Genomic DNA, 23,155 nt, shown 5'->3' on the forward strand with positions numbered 1-23,155 from the left:
CAAATGGTATCAAGAATACGCATATCCTTGGTTCAGGTCCTGAGCTACATGCAGTTATTTTTGGGTATGTCATTTTAGGTGAAAATGGAAAAAAAGGTTAGATCCTTAACTACAATGTTTTTGATCCATCCTCAGTTTTCTCCTATCACAACCATTAAACTATGCAACTGTTTTAAAGTCACCATTGGCCTCATGGTGAAATGCCTGAGTGGTTTCCTTCCTCTCCGGCAACTGATTGGGGAAGAACACACACGGGGGATCATTTAGCTATTTGATTTGGAATTTTAAGACCCCTTTAGGTATCCCAAATGTCGTATTTTTCATTATTTGATCAAATATTTAATTTGGCCTTTACTACTATAGCCTACAGAAATGCATTGAAAATCAAATAGATCATAAAGAATAAGGTTTTGAAGTCTGTCCTATATCTAGGAGATATAGGAAAGCTCAGGAAATATTTTCGTTATACATTTTTTAACACATATTTTACCCCTTAATTTTGTTGTAACATAACCACCGGCATACATTTGTACAGGTTACCTTCAGACGAGTGGGGGCAAAACGGATATTAGTTTGTAGCCCAAAAGGTTCAGCAATTGGCGCTATAGTCGGCAATTGGCACGTTACCGATTTCAGACAACTCCCGTAACACTTGTGGGGCTCGTAGAGCTGTTCAGATGCTACAGACGTTTCGTGAGAATAACGATTTTCGGGGTGTCTCATGGTCTGACAAACACAGCTGTAGGTCGGCCACCTTCCACCGCAGATGCGTAAGGCCGACATAGGCGGATGCAGTGGGTTGATACCTGTAGTTTAAACTGACGGATTATGATGGGGATTTTTTAATTATGTTACTTAGACTGACGCACGGGCGTGTCGCTTATTAAGGATTAATAACTTCCCCATGCTCAAAGGGATATTCAATGTTTTTTTTTTACCCATTTACCAATAGGTGCACTTATTTGTGAGGCATTGTAAAACCTCCCTGGTCTTTGTGGTTGAATCTGCGTTTGAAATGTACTGCTCGACTGAGGGACCTTACAGATAATATGTGCGTGTTATAGAGATGAGGTAGTCCTTTAAAATCATGTTAAACACCATTATTGTACACAGAGGGAGCCCATGCAACTCATGGTGTGACTTGAACTTATTTAGGCTTGCCATAACTAAGGGGTTGAATACTTATTGACTCAAGACATTTCAGCTTTTCATTTTTTATTAATTTGTAAAAACATGATCCCACTTTGATATTATGGGTATTGTGTGTAGGCCAGGAAGTGTGTGTGTGTGTGTGTGTGTGTGTGTATGTGTATGAGTGAGAAGACAAGACATACCACCTCCCATATAGTGAATGCCAGAAGCCCTCACCTTGAGCGTGCCAATGTCCTCAGTCCGCACCACAAACTCGTCCCTCTCCCGGAAGATGCCCTCGCCGCCACTCTCGCTGTCCTCCTCCTCGCTCTCTCCAGCAATGGCCGCATTGTCCTGCTTTTTGGCCAGGTGCAGAGAGGTGATCTTGGAGGCTGGAGCATCCTCAGGGGTGGGGGGTGAGGGTGGGGAAGAGGAGGGCGAGGAGGAAGGCTGGGCCAGCTCTGTAGCATCCGAAAGGGGAGGGGAGGAGGAGGGAGGGGGGGTAGTGGAGGGGGGCATTGCAGGGGAAGGGGAGGGTGGAGAGGGCAGGGCCAGGGGCGAGGAGCTGGGGGGAGGAGAGGTGTTGGGGTTGTGGTGGGGGTGGTGGGTTTGTTGGGGGGACGGCCGCTGCTGCTGCTCCTCTTCATCATCCTCATGCTGGAAGGGCAGAGGGGTGGGTGGGGAGAGTGGTGGGGGAGGTAGGGGGGAGGGGGAGGAAGAAGTGAGAGTGGACGGGGAGAGGGATGGGAGAAAGGGGGGTAGGGGAGGCCCGGATGGAGAATCTGGGGGGGGGGGGGGGTTCAGAATATATTACATCTTTGGAAATGAACAACTGTTTGTCAGACCATTCCAGAATATCTGAGATAGTTGGCTACTCACCATCCACTTTAGGAGCATCCAGCATCTCAAACTCAGGCTCTCTCTCCTCCTCTTCTCTCTCCTCTACTTCTTCCTCCACACCCCTAGACTCTAAATTCAGTTCTTCCTTTACCCTCTTCTTCTCCATCTCCTTCTCTTCCTCCTCTTTCTCCATCTCCTCTTGTCGTTCATCCACTCTGTCCATCCCACTCAGTCCTTCCTGTTCTGGGGATGGTGTATTTGGCTGTGTGTTGGCCTGTGTGTTGTGAAGTTGCATGTTTGTCTCTACTTCATTGTCCTGCTCCTCCAGATCGGCTACGTCCTCCTGCATTTGGACCACGGGCGGCGGCGTTGGTGGCAGCGATGGGCTCTGGGGCGGAGATGGGCTGGGTGGGGGCAGAGCCACGGCTGCAGCCAGTGAATGGGGCGTGTCGTAAAGGGCAGATATGGCCGAGGAGATGCTCTTCTGCAGGTCCTGGTTCTTACTGACAGAGTCCTCCTCCTCGTCGGAGGAGAAGGACGGCAGTGTCTCCAGGTTCCGCTTCAGCTCGTCGTCCAGACGCTTACAGGGACTCAGCCCATCCTCGCCCTCGCTACTGTCCCCAAACGGAGGGAGTGGAGGAGGGGGCGGTGGAGGGGGAGACGGGGACAGGATCCTACCCTTCAGGGAGGAAGAGTCTGTGGTTTCAGCTCCTTCCACTGGCCCTCCTAGGTCTTGTGGTCCACCAGGTCCAGATTCAGGCGGCTTCTTCCCCGTTTTGAGGAAGTCCAGGAAGGAGGCCATGAAATTAGACTTCAGCTCCGGGGGCTTGTCCTCTGTCTAAGAGGGAGGAGGGGGGGAAGAGAGGAGATGAGGAGAGGAGAAAAGAGAGGGAAGAGGAAAGGTGAGGTGCAGACAAGACAGGGGAGGAAAGAAATAAGAAATATAATGGCAGGAGAAATAATGAGAAAAAGGTGTGAATGGGAAAATAAAAAAAATAGTATATAGGAGGGAGATTTGTATATATTATTATAATAAAACTTGGACAGAAACAAATGGTAATAAATCCCTAAATGCCATATAACCATATTTTTCCATGCTTCGTGTTGGGGTGTACCTTTACAAACCTTTCTCTTCCTCTGAATAGAGGTAGTTCACCTTACCAACAGCAAGGGGGGGAGGGGGGGTCTGAGGGTGGTAAGAAAATATAATTGGGTAACCGTGGCAACAGCTACACTGGCAACAGCCTTCTCTCTCCTCTCTCCCTTTCTCTCTGATTTATTGGCAGTCAGAGGCTGGCTGTCAATCACCTCAGACTCATGTCTCCGCTTCGCCCTCTATAGGCTGCCGATATGCGCACACACACACAGCCTTACACACAGCCTCACACACACAGCTCTATGTAGATACACACACACGCACACACACAGCCTCACATACACACAGCCTTACATACACACACCTCTAATGCATCTTCAAAGCACAGCCAAATGGTGAGGTCATTTGTTTCGGCTGTCCTGACACTTTCAGATGTAAGTGGTATCCCTCTGGGCACACTGCGTCATTTCAACGTGGATAATTGGCTAATTTTTGGTTGAGACGTTGATCAATGAGATTACAACCTATATTCACCCACTCAAAAAAACAGGCAAAAGTTAGTTGAATTTCCAATGTGTTGTCACTATGCTTTCAACCATTTAAAAGCACAACCAAATTCCAAAATAAAAACAATGTCTGATAAAACAATGTCTGATTTTTGGGGAAAATACAGTTATATAGCATTTAGGGATTTCTTACATTTGTTTCAGTCCAAACTTTATTATAATGACATGTAAAAATCTCCCTCCTATATACTCTTTTTTTTCTCTTCCCCATTCACACCTTTTTCTCATTATTTCTCCATCACTACACTTTCAACCATATAAACTCACAGCAAAGTTGAAATTGGAATACAAAGTCAGATATTTAGTTATTTTATACAATAGATTAATGTGATGTCACTGTGCTTCATCTAATAGCAGAACCAAATGACCTGGATTGCAGTTGAGATGACATTAAAAGTACATGGTGCAAGTGATCAATGCCGTTCGAGATTCTGCAGAGATTATTACTGCAAATCTCCACAGACCTGCGATGACCTATGCATGCTATCTTACGCGCACGGTTTATATGATTACGTAAGAAGAAATGTATAGCTACGGTAACCTCAAAATGTGGCGATTGGATGTGTCAATGCCGTTTGAGATTCTATGCAAATCATTACAGCAATCTCCAGACTTGCAATGACCTATGCATGCTATCTTGAAGATGCACGCTTTATATGATTACATAAGAAGAATTTGGCCATGGATGTGTTACTCATATTATTGTATTTCAAAAGTGATATTGATTTGTGTTTAGTTGTCAATGCAACCAAATATCCACATTTGAAAAAGATTTAGATCTTCTACTTGAATAGTTCCATCTGTGCAACTGACTTAGTCTGCCTTTAATTCCTGTTTTTCTACAAATTAATAATTGATATGTTGGATTCACGTCTTCATCTCAACCAAAATTCTAAGTTATAGAATAGGACTAAATCAAATCAAACTTTAAATGAACTTTCAATACAGTTTGATATAATTTAGTCGTATTCTTTAACTTAGATTTTGGTTGAGATGGAGACGTGAATCCAACATATTCATTTTCAATTTGCAGACCGACTGGAATTAAAGCCAGACTAAGTCAGTGGTACAGATAGAACATTTCAAGCAGAAGATACATCTCCTTCAAATGTTGATATTTGGTTGCGTTGACAACCAAACACTAAATTCAATATCACTAAATATCACTACATTTTAAATCAATCAGAGTTTGAAACCTTAGGCCTATTGTATTGTCTATTTTTTTTGTTGAATTCTGGGTTGAATTAAAACAATTGCTGTTGATGACTTTGAAAATAGCATCACTGATGATAGATAAAGTATGGTCACATATTTGCTCTGTTAAACCTACCCTTTGGAATGATAGCAACAATGACTCTACTTAGTTTTTAAGTGGAGCTCTCTCAACAATCATTCTCACAATAGCACATTGCTAATAGTCAGTGACAAATATGATAGCTGGGCTTTGTTAAAACTTTGGATGGGAGGGTAGCTGTAGCTAGATCAATTCTCCAGTAGGAGGTGCTGCCCAGCCTATTGGTACAAATTCAACATATTTCAACATAAGGTTTGTCTATGTTGAAATTTGGTTACCTTGATGACATAATCCTGATGTTGATAACCTCAAAACAATAGCGGATAACTTTTTTCAAATCTAATGTATTTTCCATGTAGATTCTACGTCACAATACGTTGACAAATTACGCTGAAACAACGTTGATTCAACCAGTTTGTACCCAGTGGGATATTTTCAAAACTCTTAAGTACAAAACTAAACTGATAACACTTGTATCTTATGCTCAGAACATTTGATTGTTCATGCATTGGGGTTTCACACATATTTCATATTTCCCATTCATACAAAATCAAATTATTTTGTGAAATACCAGGAGAATATTTTATTTAGTCACCAATACATCAGATAATGACGATAGGCTCAGCATTTAGTCAAGTTAACTACTATTCAATCCAATAGCAAAAAATTCAACATACACATTTTAACACGGTTCTTTTTGAAGTGCTGAATAGAAAAAATAGTAGATGGTAAATATAATTTTCCATACAGTATTTGGCTATAGCTTGACATGCACAGATTTTCTTTCTGATTTGTATCAATTGACAGGTTTTGAGCACGTTGAGATATACACTACATATACAAAAATATATACTCCCTTTAAAATTAGTGGATTCAGCTATTTCAGGCATACACGTTGCTGACAGGTGTATAAAATCGAGCACACCGCCATGCAATCGCCATAGACAAACACTGCCAGTAGAATGGCCTTACTAAAGAGCTCAGTGACTTTCAACATGGCACTGTCATAGGGTGCCACCTTTCCAACAAGGCAGTTCATAAAATTTCAGGGTGTTGTTATTGTGGAGTGGAAACGTCTATGAGCAACAAAGGCTCATCGGCAAAGGTGTAGGCCACACAAGCTCACAGAACGGGACCGCCGAAGCGTGTAAAAAGTGTTGAAGAACTTCACTGGTCTGCACAGAACCCTGACCTCAACTCCATCAAACACATTTGGGATGAATTGGACGACTGCACCGTATTGAGCGGAGGGTGGATGGGGCCATGTATCGCGAGATCTTGGCCAACATCCTCCTTCCCTCAGTAAGAGCATTGGAGATGGGTCGTGGCTGGGTCTTCCAGCATGACAACGACCCGAAACACACAGCCAGGGCAACTAAGGAGTGGCTCCGTAAGAAGCATCTCAAGGTCCTGGAGTGGCCTAGCCAGTCTCCAGACCTGAACCCAATAGAAAATCTTTGGAGGGAGCTGAAAGTCCGTATTGCCCAGCGACAGCCCCGAAACCTGAAGGATCTGGAGAAGGTCTGTATGGAGGAGTGGGCCAAAATCCCTGCTGCAGTGTGTGCAAACCTGGTCAAGAACTACAGGAAACGTATGATCTCTGTAATTGCAAACAAAGGTTAAGTTCTGCTTTTCTGGTGTATCAAATGCTTATGTCATGCAATAAAATACAAATTAATTACTTAAAAATCATGCAATGGGATTTTCTGGATTTTTGTTTTAGATTTCGTCTCTCACAGTTGAAGTGTACCTATGATAAAAAAATTACAGACCTCTACATGCTTTGTAATTAAGGAAAACCTGCAAAATTGGCAGAGTATGAAATACTTGTGCTCCCCACTGTAAGTGAATTTGTCCCAATACTTTTAGTCCCCTAAAAGTCAAAGATTCCTCCTTATTCAAATTCCTTATATTAAGCAAACCAGACGACACCATTTTCTTGTTTTGTAAATGTATGGATAGCCAGGGGCACACTCCAACATTCAGAAACAATTTACAAATAAAACATGTATGTTTAGTGAGTCCGCCTTATCTTGATAAGGACTTGACCATTTCCTGTCCTGCTAAGCATTCAAAATGTAACTAATACTGTTGAGTGTCAGGGAAAATGTATGGAGTAAAAAGTACATCATTTTCTTTAGGAATGAATGTAGTGACATAAAAGTTGTCAAAAATATGAATAGTAAGGTAAAGTACAGATACCATAAAAAACGAGTGAAATGGGGGCGCTGTAAATTCTAAACAGTTCACCCGATATGGATGAATATCCTCAAATTAAAGCTGATTGTCTGCACTTCATAGTCTCATATTCATTGTATCATTTCAAATCCAAAGTGCTTGAGTACAGAGTCAAAATAACAAAAAATGTATCACTGTCCCAATACTTTTGGAGCTCACTGTATATTGTTAAATACAACCCAGGTATTTCAGCAGTGCATTGTACACTACACTATAATACCAAATGGTAGCACATAGAGTGACTCTTTCTACTTTGTCCTATTGAAGCACACTGGCTGATGGAGTTTGATGATGTAGGATTTACAGCCACATCCATATACAGTGGGGCAAAATAGTATTTAGTCAGCCACCAATTGTGCTAGTTCTCCCACTTAATGAGATGAGAGAGGCCTGTACTTTTCATCATAGGTACACTTCAACTATGACAGACAAAATGAGAAAAAAAAATCCAGAAAATCACATTGTAGGATTTTTAATGAATTTATTTGCAAATTGTGGTGGAAAATAAGTATTTGGTCACCTGCAAACAAGCAAGATTTCTGGCTCTCACAGACCTGTAACTTCTTCTTTAAGAGGCTCCTCCGTCCTCCACTCGTTACCTGTATTAATGACACCTGTTTGAACTTGTTATCAGTATAAAAGACACCTGTCCACAACCTCAAACAGTCACACTCCAAACTCCACTATGGCCAAGACCAAAGAGCTGTCAAAGGACACCAGAAACAACATTGTAGACCTGCACCAGGCTGGGAAGACTGAATCTGCAATAGGTAAGCAAGCTTGGTTTGAAGAAATCAACTGTGGGAGCAATTATTAGGAAATGGAAGACATACAAGACCACTGATAATCTTCCTCGATCTGGGGCTCCATGCAAGATCTCACCCTGTGGGGTCAAAATGATCACAAGAACGGTGAGCAAAAATCCCAGAACCACACAGGGGGACCTAGTGAATGACCTGCAGAGAGCTGGGACCAAAGTAACAAAGCCTACCATCAGTAACACACTACGCCGCCAGGGACTCAAATCCTGCAGTGCCAGACGTGTCCCCCTGCTTAAGCCAGTACATGTCCAGGCCCGTCTGAAGTTTGCTAGAGAGCATTTGGATGATCCAGAAGAAGATTGGGAGAATGTCAGATGAAACCAAAATATAACTTTTTGGTAAAAACTCAACTCGTCGTGTTTGGAGGACAAAGAATGCTGAGTTGCATACAAAGAACACCATACCTACTGTGAAGCATGGGGGTGGAAACATCATGCTTTGGGGCTGTTTTTCTGCAAAGGGACCAGGACGACTGATCCGTGTAAAGGAAAAAATGAATGGGGCCATGTATCGTGAGATTTTGAGTGAAAACCTTCTTCCATCAGCAAGGGCATTGAAGATGAAACATGGCTGGGTCTTTCAGCATGACAATGATCCCAAACACACCACCCGGGCAACGAAGGAGTGGCTTCGTAAGAAGCATTTCAAGGTCCTGGAGTGGCCAGAGCCAGAGCTGTCAGTTTGCATGGAGCAGCCAGAGCTGCCAGTCTGCATGGAGCAGCCTGAGCTGCCAGCCTGCATGGAGCAGCCTGAGCTGTCAGTCTGCATGGAGCAGCCAGAGCTGCCAGTCTGCATGGAGCAGCCAGAGCTGTCAGTTTGCATGGAGCAGCCAGAGCTGTCAGTTTGCATGGAGCAGCCAGAGCTGCCAGTCTGCATAGAGCTACCAGTATGCATAGAGCTGCCAGTCTGCATAGAGCAGCCAGAGCTGCCAGTCTGCATGGAGCAGCCAGAGCTGCCAGTCTGCATGGAGCAGCCAGAGCTGCCAGTCTGCATGGAGCAGCCAGAGCTGTCAGTCTGCATGGAGCAGCCAGAGCTGCCAGTCTGCATGGAGCAGCCAGAGCTGCCAGTCTGCATGGAGCAGCCAGAGCAGCTAGATCCGCCAGTCCTCCAGAATCCGCCAGTCAGCCATGATCTTCCAGATCTGCCAGTCAACCAGACTTCCAGATCTGCCAGTCAACCAGACTCTTCCAGATCCGCCAGCCAGCCAGGATCTGCCAAAGCCAACTACCTGCCTGAGCTTCCTCTCAGTGCTGAGCTTCCTCTCAGTGCTGAGCTTCCTCTCAGTGCTGGGCTTTCCCTCAGTGCTGAGCTGCCCCTCAGTGCTGAGCTGCCCCTCAGTCCCGAGCTGCCCCTCAGTCCTGAGCTTCCTCTCAGTCCCGAGCTTCCCCTCAGTCCCGAGCTACCCCTCAGTCCCGAGCTGCCTCAGTCCCGAGCTGCCCCTCAGTCACGAGCTGCCCCTCAGTCCAGTGGGGTTCTGGGTGAGGACTATTAGGCCATGATCGGCGGCGAGGGTGGATTATCCCAGGACGCGAGGGGGAGGAACTATGACATTTATGGAGTGGGGTCCACGTCCCGAGCCGGAGCCGCCACCATGGACAGATGCCCACCCGGACCCTCCCTATGGTTTTGAGGTGCGTCCGGGAGTCCGCACCTTAGGGGGGGGGGGGGGGTTCTGTCACGCCTTGGTCTTAGTATTTTGTGTTTTCTTTATTTATTTGGTCAGGCCAGGGTGTGACATGGGTTATTGTGGTGTGTTTTTGTCTTGGGGTTTTGTGGGGTGTCTACGTAGTCTATGGCTGTCTGAGGCGGGTCTCAATTAGAGTCAGGTGATTATCGTTGTCTCTGATTGGGAACCATATTTAGGCAGCCATATTCTGTGAGTGTTTCGTGGGTGATTGTTCCTGTCTCAGTGTGTTTGTATTCACCAGACAGGCTGTATTAGGTTTTCACATTTCTGTTTGTTGTTTTTGATTTGTTCGTGTTTTTTCGTTATTAAACATGTATCGAACTAACCACGCTGCATTTTGGTCCGACTCTCCTTCGACGGAAGAAAGCCATAACACCTAGCCAGTCTCCAGATCTCAACCCCATAAAAAATCTTTGGATGGAGTTGAAAGTCCGTGTTGCCCAGCAACAGCCCCAAAACATCACTACTCTAGAGGAGATCTGCATGGAGGAATGGGCCAAAATACCAGCAACAGTGTGTGAAAACCTTGTGAAGACTTACAGAAAACATTTGACCTCTGTCATTGCCAACAAAGGGTATATAACAAAGTGTTGAGATAAACTTTGGTTATTGACCAAATACTTATTTTCCAACATAATTTGCTAATAAATTCATTAAAAATCCTACAATGGGATTTTCTGGATTTTTTTCTTCTCATTCATAGTTGAAGTGTACCTATGATGAAAAGTACAGGCCTTTCTCATATTTTTAAGTGGGAGAACTTGCATTTTACATTTGTTTGGCTGTAATTCTAGTTTGGCTTTCATGATGATTTTTCTGCTTGTGTAATTGTATTTAATTTGATACCTGAAATCATTGGAACTTTGTAAACCCCAGTAGAAGCCAGTCTTGGCTAATTTCTAACGAGGTGGTATTTGAAGAATCAACATGTAATACCCACAGGAGACCGGATGGCAGCTCTCTTCTACTGTTCACTCGTAGTCCAATCAAAATGCAGTTCAGAACATTCGTGTTTGATTTTAGTGTGAATATAGAAGTTTGTTATTGTGTGTAGTGGAAAGCAAAGCTTTTTGTTGATGATCAGACCTGAAATTGCTTCATTGAAATTGGTGGCTGACTAAATACTTTTTTGCCCCACTGTATATGATTTGGTTTTACCCTCCAACCTAAATTTATGCCAATTTGATACATTTATGAGGGAAAAATATAGAAATGTAGTTTTCAGAAGTTATCAAACTATGTAAGCTACAGTAACGGGGCATGAGCATACTTTTAGTTCAGTAGTTATCAGTTTGGAGCACTTTGATTAATTAAGAGATAGTTGTGGTGTTAAAAAATGACAAGAACATAATATCTAAAGGCAAGTGAATATTGCATTTTGAAAACCAGATACTTAGATTGAATATGTGTCCAAATTGAAAGAGTATTTTGGTGAAGTTCTTTGTTGTATGTACTTAGTCAATCGAAAATAGAGTTGTGAAAATGACCCACATACTTGTGAAAATTGCACCTTAAATGTTTGTTAAAAACTTACACACACCAATGTGTGGTTCTCTTTTGTCTTTCCCCAACTTTACTCTTGAAAAGCTTGAAATATCATTTGTGGAGCCCTATGCCCCTCTATCTTTATGCTCCACTAACCACAATATCTAACTACACACATAAACTCTCCTTTGGATGTTTGTGTTCCAGTCAACGTTAGCCCACCACTGTTCTGACTGAGGTAGAGCCTTCCCTGCAGCCTTCTTGCCTGGCGAGTTTCCCAGCGCTGAAGGGATCTCTGAGTTATATGACTTGTGAAATATCAGTAATGAATTATAGATGATACTGTGAGATATTAGGTGTAGCTAGGGACGGATTGAGGTTTCTCACCATGTTGGAGAGCTTCTGCATGGCAGCCCAAGCCTCTGGGGTCAGCTGCTCATCCATGTCCCTCTCCCACATCATCTGTGGAGGCCACAAAGAAAATACATTAATCATATGTTCAAAAAACTAAACCCATATTCAATTAAAGGCAGTGTCCGGCCAGCTTGTTTCATGGGGTAACATTTACATTGTTGGCATATCGGCACTGCTGTGTGCTACAAGAGAGGTTTAATTAATGATTCAATTGATGATTGGTGAATTGACTGATTGACTTTGCATTGTTGTCTAGTTGAGGTTATATTCCATTTTCTATAGAGTGACGTGAGGAAACCGGTCGCCACTGTTTTGACTGTTCAACCCGCTTCAAATCATATAATATGGACATCTGAGCACACTTGATTAAGACTCAACAACAGTCTTTGTTGCACCACTGTGAAAATGTTGTATAATCTCTTCAATTAATTAAACTTATTGCATTATGTTAAAAAGGCATTACAGTCAATTGACACCAGTATATTTTTACAATTGCAACCGCAATTCCACTCGACTCCACTCCTCTCCCCCCTATCCCTGCAAATCGCACAGAAATGTACACTGTTCATTTCATTGGCCACTTTCCTGAGTCCACACTCTCCCTGTTGCTGAGGCAACAGCCGCCATTTTACTTTTACCATGACCAACCCGCAGACATCAACAGATGGAATCCAGAACATCAAACTCACACAAAAAGAATCCATCTTATCGATCTCCACCCCAACATAAGAAATACATTCAAAAGCCCCCCCCCCCTATTATCATACATGGCTGGCTGCTGCTACACTGTAATGCAATGCACCTGGAAAAGGGCCATGTAGATGTTAGGAAAATGTGGTATTACATGTACCATCTTAATGACTTCCTATGAGATTCCGACCATTATTATACAAATACCGAATATAAATATACAGTGCCTTCAGGAAGTATTCACACCCCTTGACTTTTTCCACATTTTGTTGCGTTACATTCTGAATTTAAAATTGACTCAATTGAGATTTTGTGTCACTGGCTTACACACAATAACCCATAATGTCGAAGTGGCATTGTGTTTTTTGAAATATTTAGAAATCTATTCAAAATTAAAAGCTGAAATGTCTTCAGTCAATAAGTATTTCATCTCTTTGTTATGGCAAGCCTAAATACTGCAAGTTCAGGACTACAAATGTGCTTAAAAAGTCACATAAGAAGTTGCATTTACTCACTGAAATAATAGTGTTTAACATGATTTGGAATGACTACCTCATCTCTGTACCCCACACAGAGCGGCAGGTAGCCTAGTGGTTAGAGCGTTGGACTAGTAACGGAAAGGTTGCGAGATTGAATCCCTTAGCTGACAAGGTAAAAAATCTGTCGTTCTGCCCCTGAACAAGGCAGTTAACCCACTGTTCCTAGGCCGTCATTGAAAATAAGAATTTGTTCTTAAGTGACTTGGCTATCTACACTGGAGTTACTTACCAAGATGACACTGAGTGGCCTAGTTACAGTTTTGACTTAAATCGGCTTGAGCAACTTGACAGAACTTGAAGAATTTAAAAAATAATAATGTGCAAATATTGTACAATCCAGGTGTTCAAAGCTCTTAGAGACTTTCCCAGAACGACTCACAGCTGTAATTATTGCCAAAGGTGATTCTAACTCTAAGGACAGACGCTGGGTACAGGGAGTGAACATTTAATAAACACGGACATGAAACAGAACACGGACAGCGTCTGGACATGGAAAAACAAAGTTTAGTTTGCTTACACGGGGAACAAACTGAGGAACAGACGGATATAGAAGGGGCAATCAACAAAGTGAAGGAGTCCAGGTGAGTCCAATATTGTGCTGATTCGCGTAATGATGGTGACAGGGGTGCGTAATGATGGGCAGGAAGAGCGGGAGCAGGCGTGGCACTACTCAGGGGTGTGAATACTTATGTAAATTTGATATTTCTTTATTTCATTTTCAATACATTTGCAAACATTTCTAAAAACATGTTTTCACTGTCATCATGGGGCATTATGTGTAGATGGGTGAGATTTAAAAAAAAAACTTCCATTCTGATTTCAGGCTGTAACACAACAAAATGTGGAATAAGTCAAGGGGCATGAATACTTTCTGAAGGCACTGTAAATATTGTATACTATATATGCTGAATTTAAATATATAAAGTCAGATGTAGATTAAACACATACTCATTATCACATCTAGTAGATGTCCAAGTTCTTTTTTTGGACTAGTTGTTCATATCAGAAATATTTCAGTTTTCTATGCAAAAGGTTTGTCAGTTTAAATGTAAGTTTAAATAAAGTGATTCCTCCCTCCCAAGCTGGTGTGTATAATGTGACAAGAAAGAGGAGAAAACTCTCAGGTTTGGTCACACACCACAGAGCGTCAAATCCCCAAAAATATGTATTGTAAAATGATTACTGATTTGACGTGATCCAAACCCCCAACCCTTTTCATAAGTAAAAAATTACAATTCCTACACTATGTGCATGACAGACAGATTTACACTTCAAATAACTTTGTCGTTCTCACTTTGTAATGAGAAGCTCTGCCGAACATGAATAATTAGAAACATATATCAGGTACACCCACTAATGAGAAGAAATCTCTTTCAAAACCTCAGATACTCTAGCTACAGTGCATAACAACAAATCAACAGTGAAGTACTGACCAGCGAGTTCAGTAGAAAAATAGAAAAATAAACATCATTGCTGATGAGATATTCAAAATTGTTATCTTTAAACAAAAAAAATTATCATAGCAATGCATCACTACTGATTCTCTTAAACTATCCCTTAGTGTCCAATAGAGAGAGGCCTCCCTATCACCCTTGCCCAAGGATGTACATGTAGTGGTAAATAAGTTGGGATAAAGCTGAACACTGGTCAAAATGACAGATGGTGAGTGAAGTAAACATTAACGCAAACAATAATAACGTAATAGGTACTATTTACAAAATAAAAAGGTGAATAAATAGTATTCACTAGCAATGCACGATATATCGGTGAACATATCGGAATCGTCAGAAATTAGCTAAAAATGCCAACATCGGTATCGGCCCGATGTCTAGTTTAAGGCCGATGTGAAAAACCAATGTCAAAGCTGACGTGCATATCTATATTATGTACGTACATGACGTAATGACGCCACGGGAAATTTTGCGCTGCACCTGCAACACAGCATTCCTAACCCAGCCCACAATGTCTGCTGTGTGGATCGAGCAGTCAACAAGTCAAGCAGTCATTTGAAAGAGTAAGAACATTTCAGCGAGACAACTCAAAAGGCGAAATCCATTAACGCCAAGATAATGGAATTCTTGCCCTTGACAATCAACCCTTCTCTGTCGGGGGTGATGTTGGCTTTTGCAACTGATCGAGCACCAGTAAACACTAATGTTACCAAGTGCGCTATTGTTCAGATGTTGCCCTACCGGAGTTACATAGTATTAGCATCACTGCAATTAGCTTCACGACATACTATGGAACGCGTTTGGGTCTTTGCGTGTCAAAAAAGACACACGTCAAATAGCACAATTTGACAATAACACTATTTGACACGTTAAATAAATGCTTCATTTGACATGTCATAACATTCTATTAGAGAATGTTGTGTGTTCTGAATTTGCACGTGCAAGCCAAGCGCCACCACTACTATCAGTAGCACTGTCAAAGCTGTACAAAAAAGTCTGCAAACAAGCAAACACTGGCCACAAACGATGTGACCCAGACCCACTGGCTCCAGGTCATCTACAAGTCCATGCTAGGTAAAGCTCCGCCTTATCTCAGTTCACTGGTCACGATGGCAACACCCACCCATAGCACGCGCTCCAGCAGGTGTATCTCACTGACCATCCCTAAAGCCAACACCTCATTTGGCCGCCTTTCGTTACAGTTCTCTGCTGCCTGTGACTGGAACGAATTGCAAAAATCGCTGAAGTTGGAGACTTTTATCTCCCTCACCAACTTTAAACATCTGCTATCTGAGCAGCTAACCGATCGCTGTAGCTGTACATAGTCCATCGGTAAATAGCCCACCCAATTTACCTACCTCATCCCCATACTGTTTTTATTTATTTACTTTTCTGCTCTTTTGCACACCAGTATCTCTACCTGCACATGACCATTTGATCATTTATCACTCCAGTGTTAATCTGCTAAATTGTAATTATTTCCCTACCTCCTCACGCCTTTTGCACACAATGTATATAGACTCTTTTTTTCTTTTTTCTACTGTGTTATTGACTTGTTTATTGTTTACTCCATGTGTAACTTTGTGTTGTTGTCTGTTCACACTGCTATGCTTTATCTTGGCCAGGTCGCAGTTGTAAATGAGAACTTGTTCTCAACTAGCCTACCTGGTTAAATAAAGGTGATTTTTTTTTTTTTTAAGTTTACGGAAAAAGGCATCTAAACAGCAGGTAGAATCCAAAAAAGACAAAGGCAGATGCACTCACCTCCTGGGCTTGAGCTTTCTGCTTCATCTTCTCCTGGCTCCTGGTCATGTTCATGTCCATCCCAGCAGTGGGTCCAGGACTCAGGCCCAGGGAGGGAGCCGAGCCTACTGATCCGTCAGAGAGAACCGGGTCGGTGCTGGACAGGGAGTCTGTCCTTAGCAAGGAGTCAGAGGGAGACACAGAGGGAATAGGCAGCTTGATCTGAGAGATGTAAAGAAGGGATGGAGAAGAGTGATGGGTGTAGGGAAAAGAGGAAAAGAGACAGGAGGAATGAGGGTATTTGGGGAATGGCGAGGGGAAAAGAAAGGGATAGTTGAAGTGAGGGGTATAGAGATAGAGGAAGAAACAATGCAGAGAGAAAGAGAGTTAGTGGGGGAAGAGAGGAAATAACACAAATGATTTTTTACAGTGCCTTCAGAAAGGATTCACCCCCCTTGACTTTTTCAACATTTTGTTGAGTTACAGGCTGAATAACACAATAGCCCATAATGTCCGAGTGGAATTAATTAATTAATTACATACTAATAAACAATTCAAAGCTGAAATGTCTTGAGTCAATAAATATTGTTATGGCAAGCCTAAATAAGTTCAGCAGTAAAAATGTGCTTAACAAGTCTCACAAGTCACATAATAAGTTGCATGGACACAACACATTACAGTCTGCATATTTTCAAGCATGGTGGTGGTTGCATCATGTTATGGGTATATTTGTCATCGGCAAGGACTAGGAGTTTTTTGGAGGATAAAAAAGCACAGAGGAAAACCTGGTTCAGTCTGCTTTTCAACAGACACTGGGAGACAAATTCACCTTTCAGCAGGACAAAAACCTAAAACACAAGGCCAAATATTCCCTGGAGTTGCTTACCAAGACGACATTGAATGTTCCTGAGTGGCCTAGTTACAGTTTTGACTTAAATAGGCTTGAAAATCTTTGGCAAGACTTGAAAATGGCTGTCTAGAAATTATCAACAACCAACTTGACAGAACTTGAAGAATTTTAAAAAGAATAATGTGCAAATATTGTACAATCCAGGTGTGCAAAGCTCTTAGACTTTCCCAGAAAGAATCACAGCTGTAATCGTTGACAAAGAAGTTTCTAACATGTATTTACTCAGGGGTGTGAACACCTATGTCTGTATTCATGTCTGTATTTCATTAACAATGCATTTGCTAAGATTTCTAAAAACACGTTTTCAGTTTGTCATAATAGGGTGTTGTCTGTAGATGGATGAGATTTTTTTTTTAAATGTAATCCATTTTGAATTCAGGCTATAACACAACAAAATGTGGAATAAGTCAGGGGTATGAATACTTTCTGAAGGCACTGTAAGCTTTACGGAGTCCATACAACTCACTATCTAAACATGATATCACTCTGCTCATGTCTCCCTTACCTTGATAGGCTTGAAAGTTTTATGGTGCTGTGGATGCTGTGCTTGTTGTTGTTGATGAAGGTGTTGTAGGTGCTGCTGCTGTTGCTGCTGTTGATGTTGAGGTTGTAGATTTTGCTGCGGTTGGAGGTGATGGTGTTGGTGCTGCTGTTGTTGAAAGTGCTGTTGTTGGTGGAACTGCTGTTGTTGTTGCTGATATTGGAGGTCGGGAACTTTGTTCATGTCTCGGTGCATCTCTATCATCCCTTCCTCCTTCCTGCCACGCCCCCTACCCCGCCCACGACCCCTGCGTGTCTCCCCGCCTACATTTCCCATCAGCCCCCTACAGTAGGGCGGCTCCGGGAGCGGGCGGATGCGAGGGCGCCCTCTGGGCCGAGGTGGCCCTTCACGTTTGGGTTTGGTTGGTTTCCTGCCCCTCTTCTTGGGCCCGTCGTGGGGTAGGAGATGTGGAGGGGGGCCAAGGGAGGGGTAGCCGGACGGGTGGCAGAAGTCCAGGTCACCCATCAGAGGGCTGAGGGAGCCCATCCCCGAGGCCCCTCCTCCTCCAGCCTTCCTGCAGCTGGACACCAGGTCGGGGAGGAGGTCAGGGAGCCGCCGGCTGTTCAGGCGGATGTCAGCGGGAACATCAGCCTTGTCCTCGTCGCCCTCGAACTCGTACTCCTGGGCGTAGTTCTTCTTGGCCTGCGGCTGCGGGTCGCGGCGCTGCTTCAGCAGGTGGAAGGAGCTGGTCTTCAGCAGCTTCTTGGGTCGGGAGGAGCAGAAGATAGGCGACGTCAGCCCGGCCAGACCAGAACCTCCACCCACGCCCGTACCCCCAATCATCTTGTTGGCGGAGCTGTCCCCAGGAACTCCCTCTGGACCCCCCAAGCCAGTCTGGGACTGGATGAGGCCGAGCTGCTCTGTGTTCACAGTGGAGGGGAGCTCATGGGTTTTCAGGGAGTCCAGGTCCAGATGCATGGTGCTGTTTTCTGTTTCCGTGAGGCCGTGGCAGTACCCGTAACCATGGTCACCATGGTGACCCATCACATCATACACACCTCCTCCATCACTGGTCTTGACGTCCTCCATGCTGTCTGGTCCCTGTCCACGTGCCTCAGACATACCTTCCTGGACCCCTTGGCCTGCCCCAGGACCCCCGGCGCAGCTCGACTTGGAGTAGTCATCAGAGCAGAACATATCCTCCATGCCGGGGAAGAAGGAGCGATCCTCATCCTGTAAGAGGGAGTCTGGGAAACAGATGGAGGTCAGAGGCACAAACCTGTGCTGCTGCTGCTGACCTTGGTTCTGGCCCGCTTTCCCCACGGGGCTCACATTGTCAAACTGGTGCTCTTTGAGCTGGTCCAACTGGGATTGGCAGAGCTGGGGCTCCTGGTCCCTCTGATGGGGCGGAGGCTGCTGCTGGGGCCCTGCGTTGGTCTCCAGGTGGTGGGAGTGGTGGTGGGCATGGATGTGCGGGAGGGGGTGGTGTGGGTGGGTCTGCTGTTGGTGATGGACGTGGGGGTGGTGTGGGTTGAGGTGGTGCAGGTGGGAGGGTGTGGTTATGCCCAGGTCTGGCTCGGAGAGGAAGTTGTGAAGCTTGGAGGCAGTTTGTTGGGAGTGGTGATGAGACGGCAGCCTGTGCTGCTGCTGTTGTTGTCTGTGTCCGTCACTACTGCCCCCATCTCCTCCCCCCACCCCACTTCTATCCGCGGCCCCTCCACTGTCTCTGCTGTTGGCCCGAGACAGGGTGCGCTCCAGCATGTCCAGAGGAGAAACCGAGTTCTGGCTCGCTTGGCTCTGGCCGTAGTGGGCCTCCATAGCCTGTGACTGGAGTTGGAGCTGCAGCTGGGATTGAGCCTGGGGCTGGGGATCCACCCCCACTTGTCCCCCAGGCTCTGCCTCTCCACCTGCCCCCATCATGGCCTGCTGACTCATGGAGTGCTGCTGCTGCTGAGAAGCAGCTTGCTGGGTGTCCATCTTGTTGCGGGTAGTGTGGGACAGAACAGACTGGAGCATGTGGGCAGAGGGAGGCTGCTGGGGCTGGTTTGGGGGGGAGTCCATGAGGGAAAGGGAGGATTGGGGCTGTCGGGGCTGCTGCTGCAGTTCGGGTGTCTTCCGCAGGTATGGCAGCTCGGACTGGTCGGGAGGCTTTTTGAGCTCCATGTGAGGGTGGATGTGGGAGTGGGGGTGGGCATGTTGAGAGTGCTGGGTGTGTTGGGGATGTGAGGGGACCTGCGAGGGATGGTGGGGGTGCTGGGAGTGAGGGTGTTGGGAGTAAGGGTCGCCCCTGCCGTATTGCACAACTGAGCCGAGGGAGTCGTGTTGCTGCGGATAGGGGACGTGAGGGTTGGGATGTGAGAGGGAGTCTGCCCCCCCTCTTCCTCCGCTGGCCCCTGCTCCAGACAGCCCTTGTTCGTTCTTGGCCTGCTGCTGCTGCTGTTTCTTCAGAGACATCTCCAGCTGGCTCTCCAGGCCACCTCCGCTGACGTTACCTGCAGTACCGGAAACCATGCTGTTGGTGGCGCTGTTGGTGCGGATGACGCTCTGGAGGTGGTAGCGCTCCTCAGAGGCCTTGTTCAGGTCGTAGGCCAGACCTTTGCCCCCATCCCTGGCCTGAGTGATGGACTGGGGCGGCTGCTGCTGGGGGTGGTGCTGGGACGGGTGGGACGCAGGGCTCTGGGCATGCAGCAAGTGCTGGATCAGGAAGTCCTCGTCATCTTCCTCATCTTGGGAGCACTCTACTCCCAGCATGTCAGTGTCTGGCTTGGGCTTGGGGGGCGTGGGGTGGTAGGACTGAGGCTGGGGGCCTCGGGTGTCGGGGTAGCCCTGCGGAGAGGACAGGAAGGCAGGGGAGAGGACGGAGGAGAGGTATTTGTTTCCCCCGGGGGACTGGGCAGGACGGGCGGGAGCAGGAGAGTGCAGCCCAGGTCGAATGATGCTGGAGGGAGAAGGGCTGGAGTCAGGGAGGTGGTATGAGCTGCTACCACCTGATCCTGATCCTGCACCCCCAACTCCTGATCCATCTCCACCAGCCCCGGACCCTGCCCCGCTGCCGGCTGACCCTCCACCCCCTCCAGACCCCAGGAGGGCAGGGGAGTGCCTTGGGCCACCGTATCCCAACGAGGGACTGCCTGCTCCCCCAAGGGAGGTAGGCAGCGAGCCGTATCCTGAGTCCGTCCCGTAGACCACCTCGGCAGAGAAGGAGCGGCCTCCTGGCCCTAGTCCTCCATACCCTTTCCCAGAACTCCCAGGGCCAGAGGTCAGGTCCTGGGGGGAGCTGAAGCCCCCATAGGGCTGGTGGGAGGGGAGGTGTGAGGGAGGGGGCTGGCTGGGTGAGTATGACTGCTGCTGTGGAGGTGTCTGTCCAGGGAGGCCTGCGGTGGGCTTGACGGGGGCCACAGGGGAGCCATATGCTGACAGGCAGGGTTTAGGAGGAGGCTGCTGGGCTGGGGAGGATGAGACTGGAGGGGGAGGGGGCACCGACTGAGTTGGGGGCTGCTGTCTGGAGGGGGCAGACGAAGAGCTGGAGGAAGGGTTAGGGTTGGAGTTTGAGGAGGACGAGGAGGCTGAGGGTGGGGTGTGGGGAGTTCGGGACGACGAGGAGCCTGAGGAGGAGTAGCCACTACTGGAGCTGGAGTTCTTAGCCCCTTTCCCTAGACCTCCACCTGACCCTGACGAGGAGGCGGCTGAGGAGGTGTACGGGGTCTGGATGATGGGGCGGTACACTTGGTCTGAACGGGGGGAGGGTTTGGGGTCTGCTGAAGGGCTCTGCTCCCCCAGCGGACTGCAGGACACCCCTCCATGCCGGTGGTGGGAAATCTGCTGGTACCCCGATGCCCCACAGCTGAGGTAGTGCTGCAGGGGATGGGGGGCTGAGGAGGAGAGCTGCGACTGAGCCGGAGAGGAGCGCTGGTAGTGCTTGATCACGCTGTCCTGCCGTGGGATGGCCCTTTCCTGGGGTGGCGGGGGGGCTGGTGCCGATGAGAACACAGAGGCGTTGTACAACTGGGAGGACTGGTCCTGGAGCTGGGAGGACAGCAGGTTAAACTGGGGAGGGGGTAGGTGGCGTCCTGACGAGGAGGAGGTTTGCGGCGGGCCTGTGGGGTCCTGCGACCCTCGGTAGGCGGCGCCCTGCGAGGAGAGTAGACGGTCGAAGCCCAGGCTGGACTGGGAGGGTGTCTTGATGTGCAGCAGGGGGTCGTGGGGGGACAGGAGGCCGTTGGACGTGGGGCTGAAGGTGGGGGAGTCCTGGAGGGAGAGCGAGGAGCCAGGGAAGGACCGCCCGGAAAAGGAGGCTGGGTGCTGGTAGGCCGAGAGGGAGGAGGAGGGGAAGGAGCCAGACCCGATGAAGAGCTCTGGCTGAGTGTGCATCGCTATGGGAAATGGAGATAGAGAAAAAGACAAGTAACAGAGATTATTAGAAATGTGCTGCTATCCTTCATAACACTTAGAAAATGATGAACACGACTCGAGTTGTACTTGAGCATTACTCATGACTGGCTCCTGCACTCACCAGTCTGCCAGGAGGGTGTTCGGAACTGGGAGAGGAGAGAGGAGGCTGAGGGGGGTGGCTGCCGACCCTGGGACTCTAGTGCTGAAATCAAGTTCATGACAGATGGGTCTGGACCAGAGGGACTGGCATGGTGTAGCCCAGTATCAAACAGCCCAGATAAGCCTAGAGGACATAGACACAAAAGCATTTACTCAACCACCCACATTTTTCTGTTTAAAGTGACTCATCTAAATAAAAGTCTAATCTAAACAAAAACACTTTGATAGAGAGAAAAATGTACATTCTCCCTGACTGTGTATAGGATAGGACAATATTGTACTGTAATAACAGGTATACTAACATTCTATATGACAACCTTTTGGCATCATGCAGAGACCTCAATTTTACATTTGAATCAAGGTTCATATTAGCCCGGCCCCTTACCTAGACTCCGCCCAGCCCCCCATGCCCCGCCCTGTCCAGAGCTGCCAGGATGGTGATTGGTTGCGTAGCCCTGCAGAGGGTGGGGTGTGCCATAAGCCTGGCGATGGAGCAGTTCTGAGTCCGGATGGGAGGACCTAGAACTCCCATACACCAGGCTGAGGAAAGAAGGGAGAAAGGGGAGAAAAATGAATCATAATGAAAAGATGCATTATTCTTCTATATCGGGGTTATCTAAATCCTGCTATCGAGATCTGCAGTACAGCTGTTTTTCTTTTCACTTTGGTAGATAATTGATTGATTAATGTAGCCTAATTGATTGGCCAGAGTCCACTCACTTAGTGTCTCAGGTCAGAATCAATCTCTGATTATAGGGTGAATGTATGTAATGCTGTCTCATAGTTCTTCAATCAATCAATCATGAAAACCAGAAGTGCTGCAGGCTTGATACATCCGAATTGGGATACTCGTGTTGTTTACCAGGGGTATTCAAATCTTACTCTACGAAGTCCAGAGTAATGCTGGGTTTTTTTTCAACCTGATTCCCCCGACCTGATGTCCCAGGTCTAACTCAGTCCCTGATTACTAGAAGAACAAAAAAAGCAGTAAAACTGACTTTGAGGTCAAGATCTGAATTTGAGGGTTGCATACGAATAGTGAGGCAAGAGAAGTATTGTGCGTACAGGATATTACTGATAACCCATCATCATCAATTAGGCCTAGATACGGCTACTTTCTTGAAAGCTTACAGGATTTTCCATAACACCTCCTGTTATCAAATAACAAATAAATAGTTAATTTCCCAACCAAAATAACTGTAAACATCCAACAAAATG

At 46.2% G+C, this 23,155-nt stretch overlaps 1 protein-coding gene across 1 annotated transcript in view; it reads right to left on the bottom strand.

The window, feature by feature from the left end:
• Window positions 1-23,155, bottom strand: part of LOC109897242 (proline-rich protein 12) — a 50,292-nt gene that overhangs the window by 19,720 nt on the left and 7,417 nt on the right. The window contains exons 2-8 of the mRNA XM_031833778.1: window positions 22,323-22,477; window positions 21,900-22,061; window positions 17,411-21,759; window positions 16,017-16,217; window positions 11,546-11,620; window positions 2,011-2,809; window positions 1,369-1,913 (exon numbers count right to left, since the gene is read on the bottom strand). Coding sequence (XP_031689638.1) covers window positions 1,369-1,913; window positions 2,011-2,809; window positions 11,546-11,620; window positions 16,017-16,217; window positions 17,411-21,759; window positions 21,900-22,061; window positions 22,323-22,477 — 6,286 coding nt within the window. The remainder of the gene's footprint in view (window positions 1-1,368; window positions 1,914-2,010; window positions 2,810-11,545; window positions 11,621-16,016; window positions 16,218-17,410; window positions 21,760-21,899; window positions 22,062-22,322; window positions 22,478-23,155) is intronic.

The sequence above is a fragment of the Oncorhynchus kisutch genome, linkage group LG10, assembly GCF_002021735.2.
Source record: "Oncorhynchus kisutch isolate 150728-3 linkage group LG10, Okis_V2, whole genome shotgun sequence".
Taxonomy (NCBI): domain Eukaryota; kingdom Metazoa; phylum Chordata; class Actinopteri; order Salmoniformes; family Salmonidae; genus Oncorhynchus; species Oncorhynchus kisutch.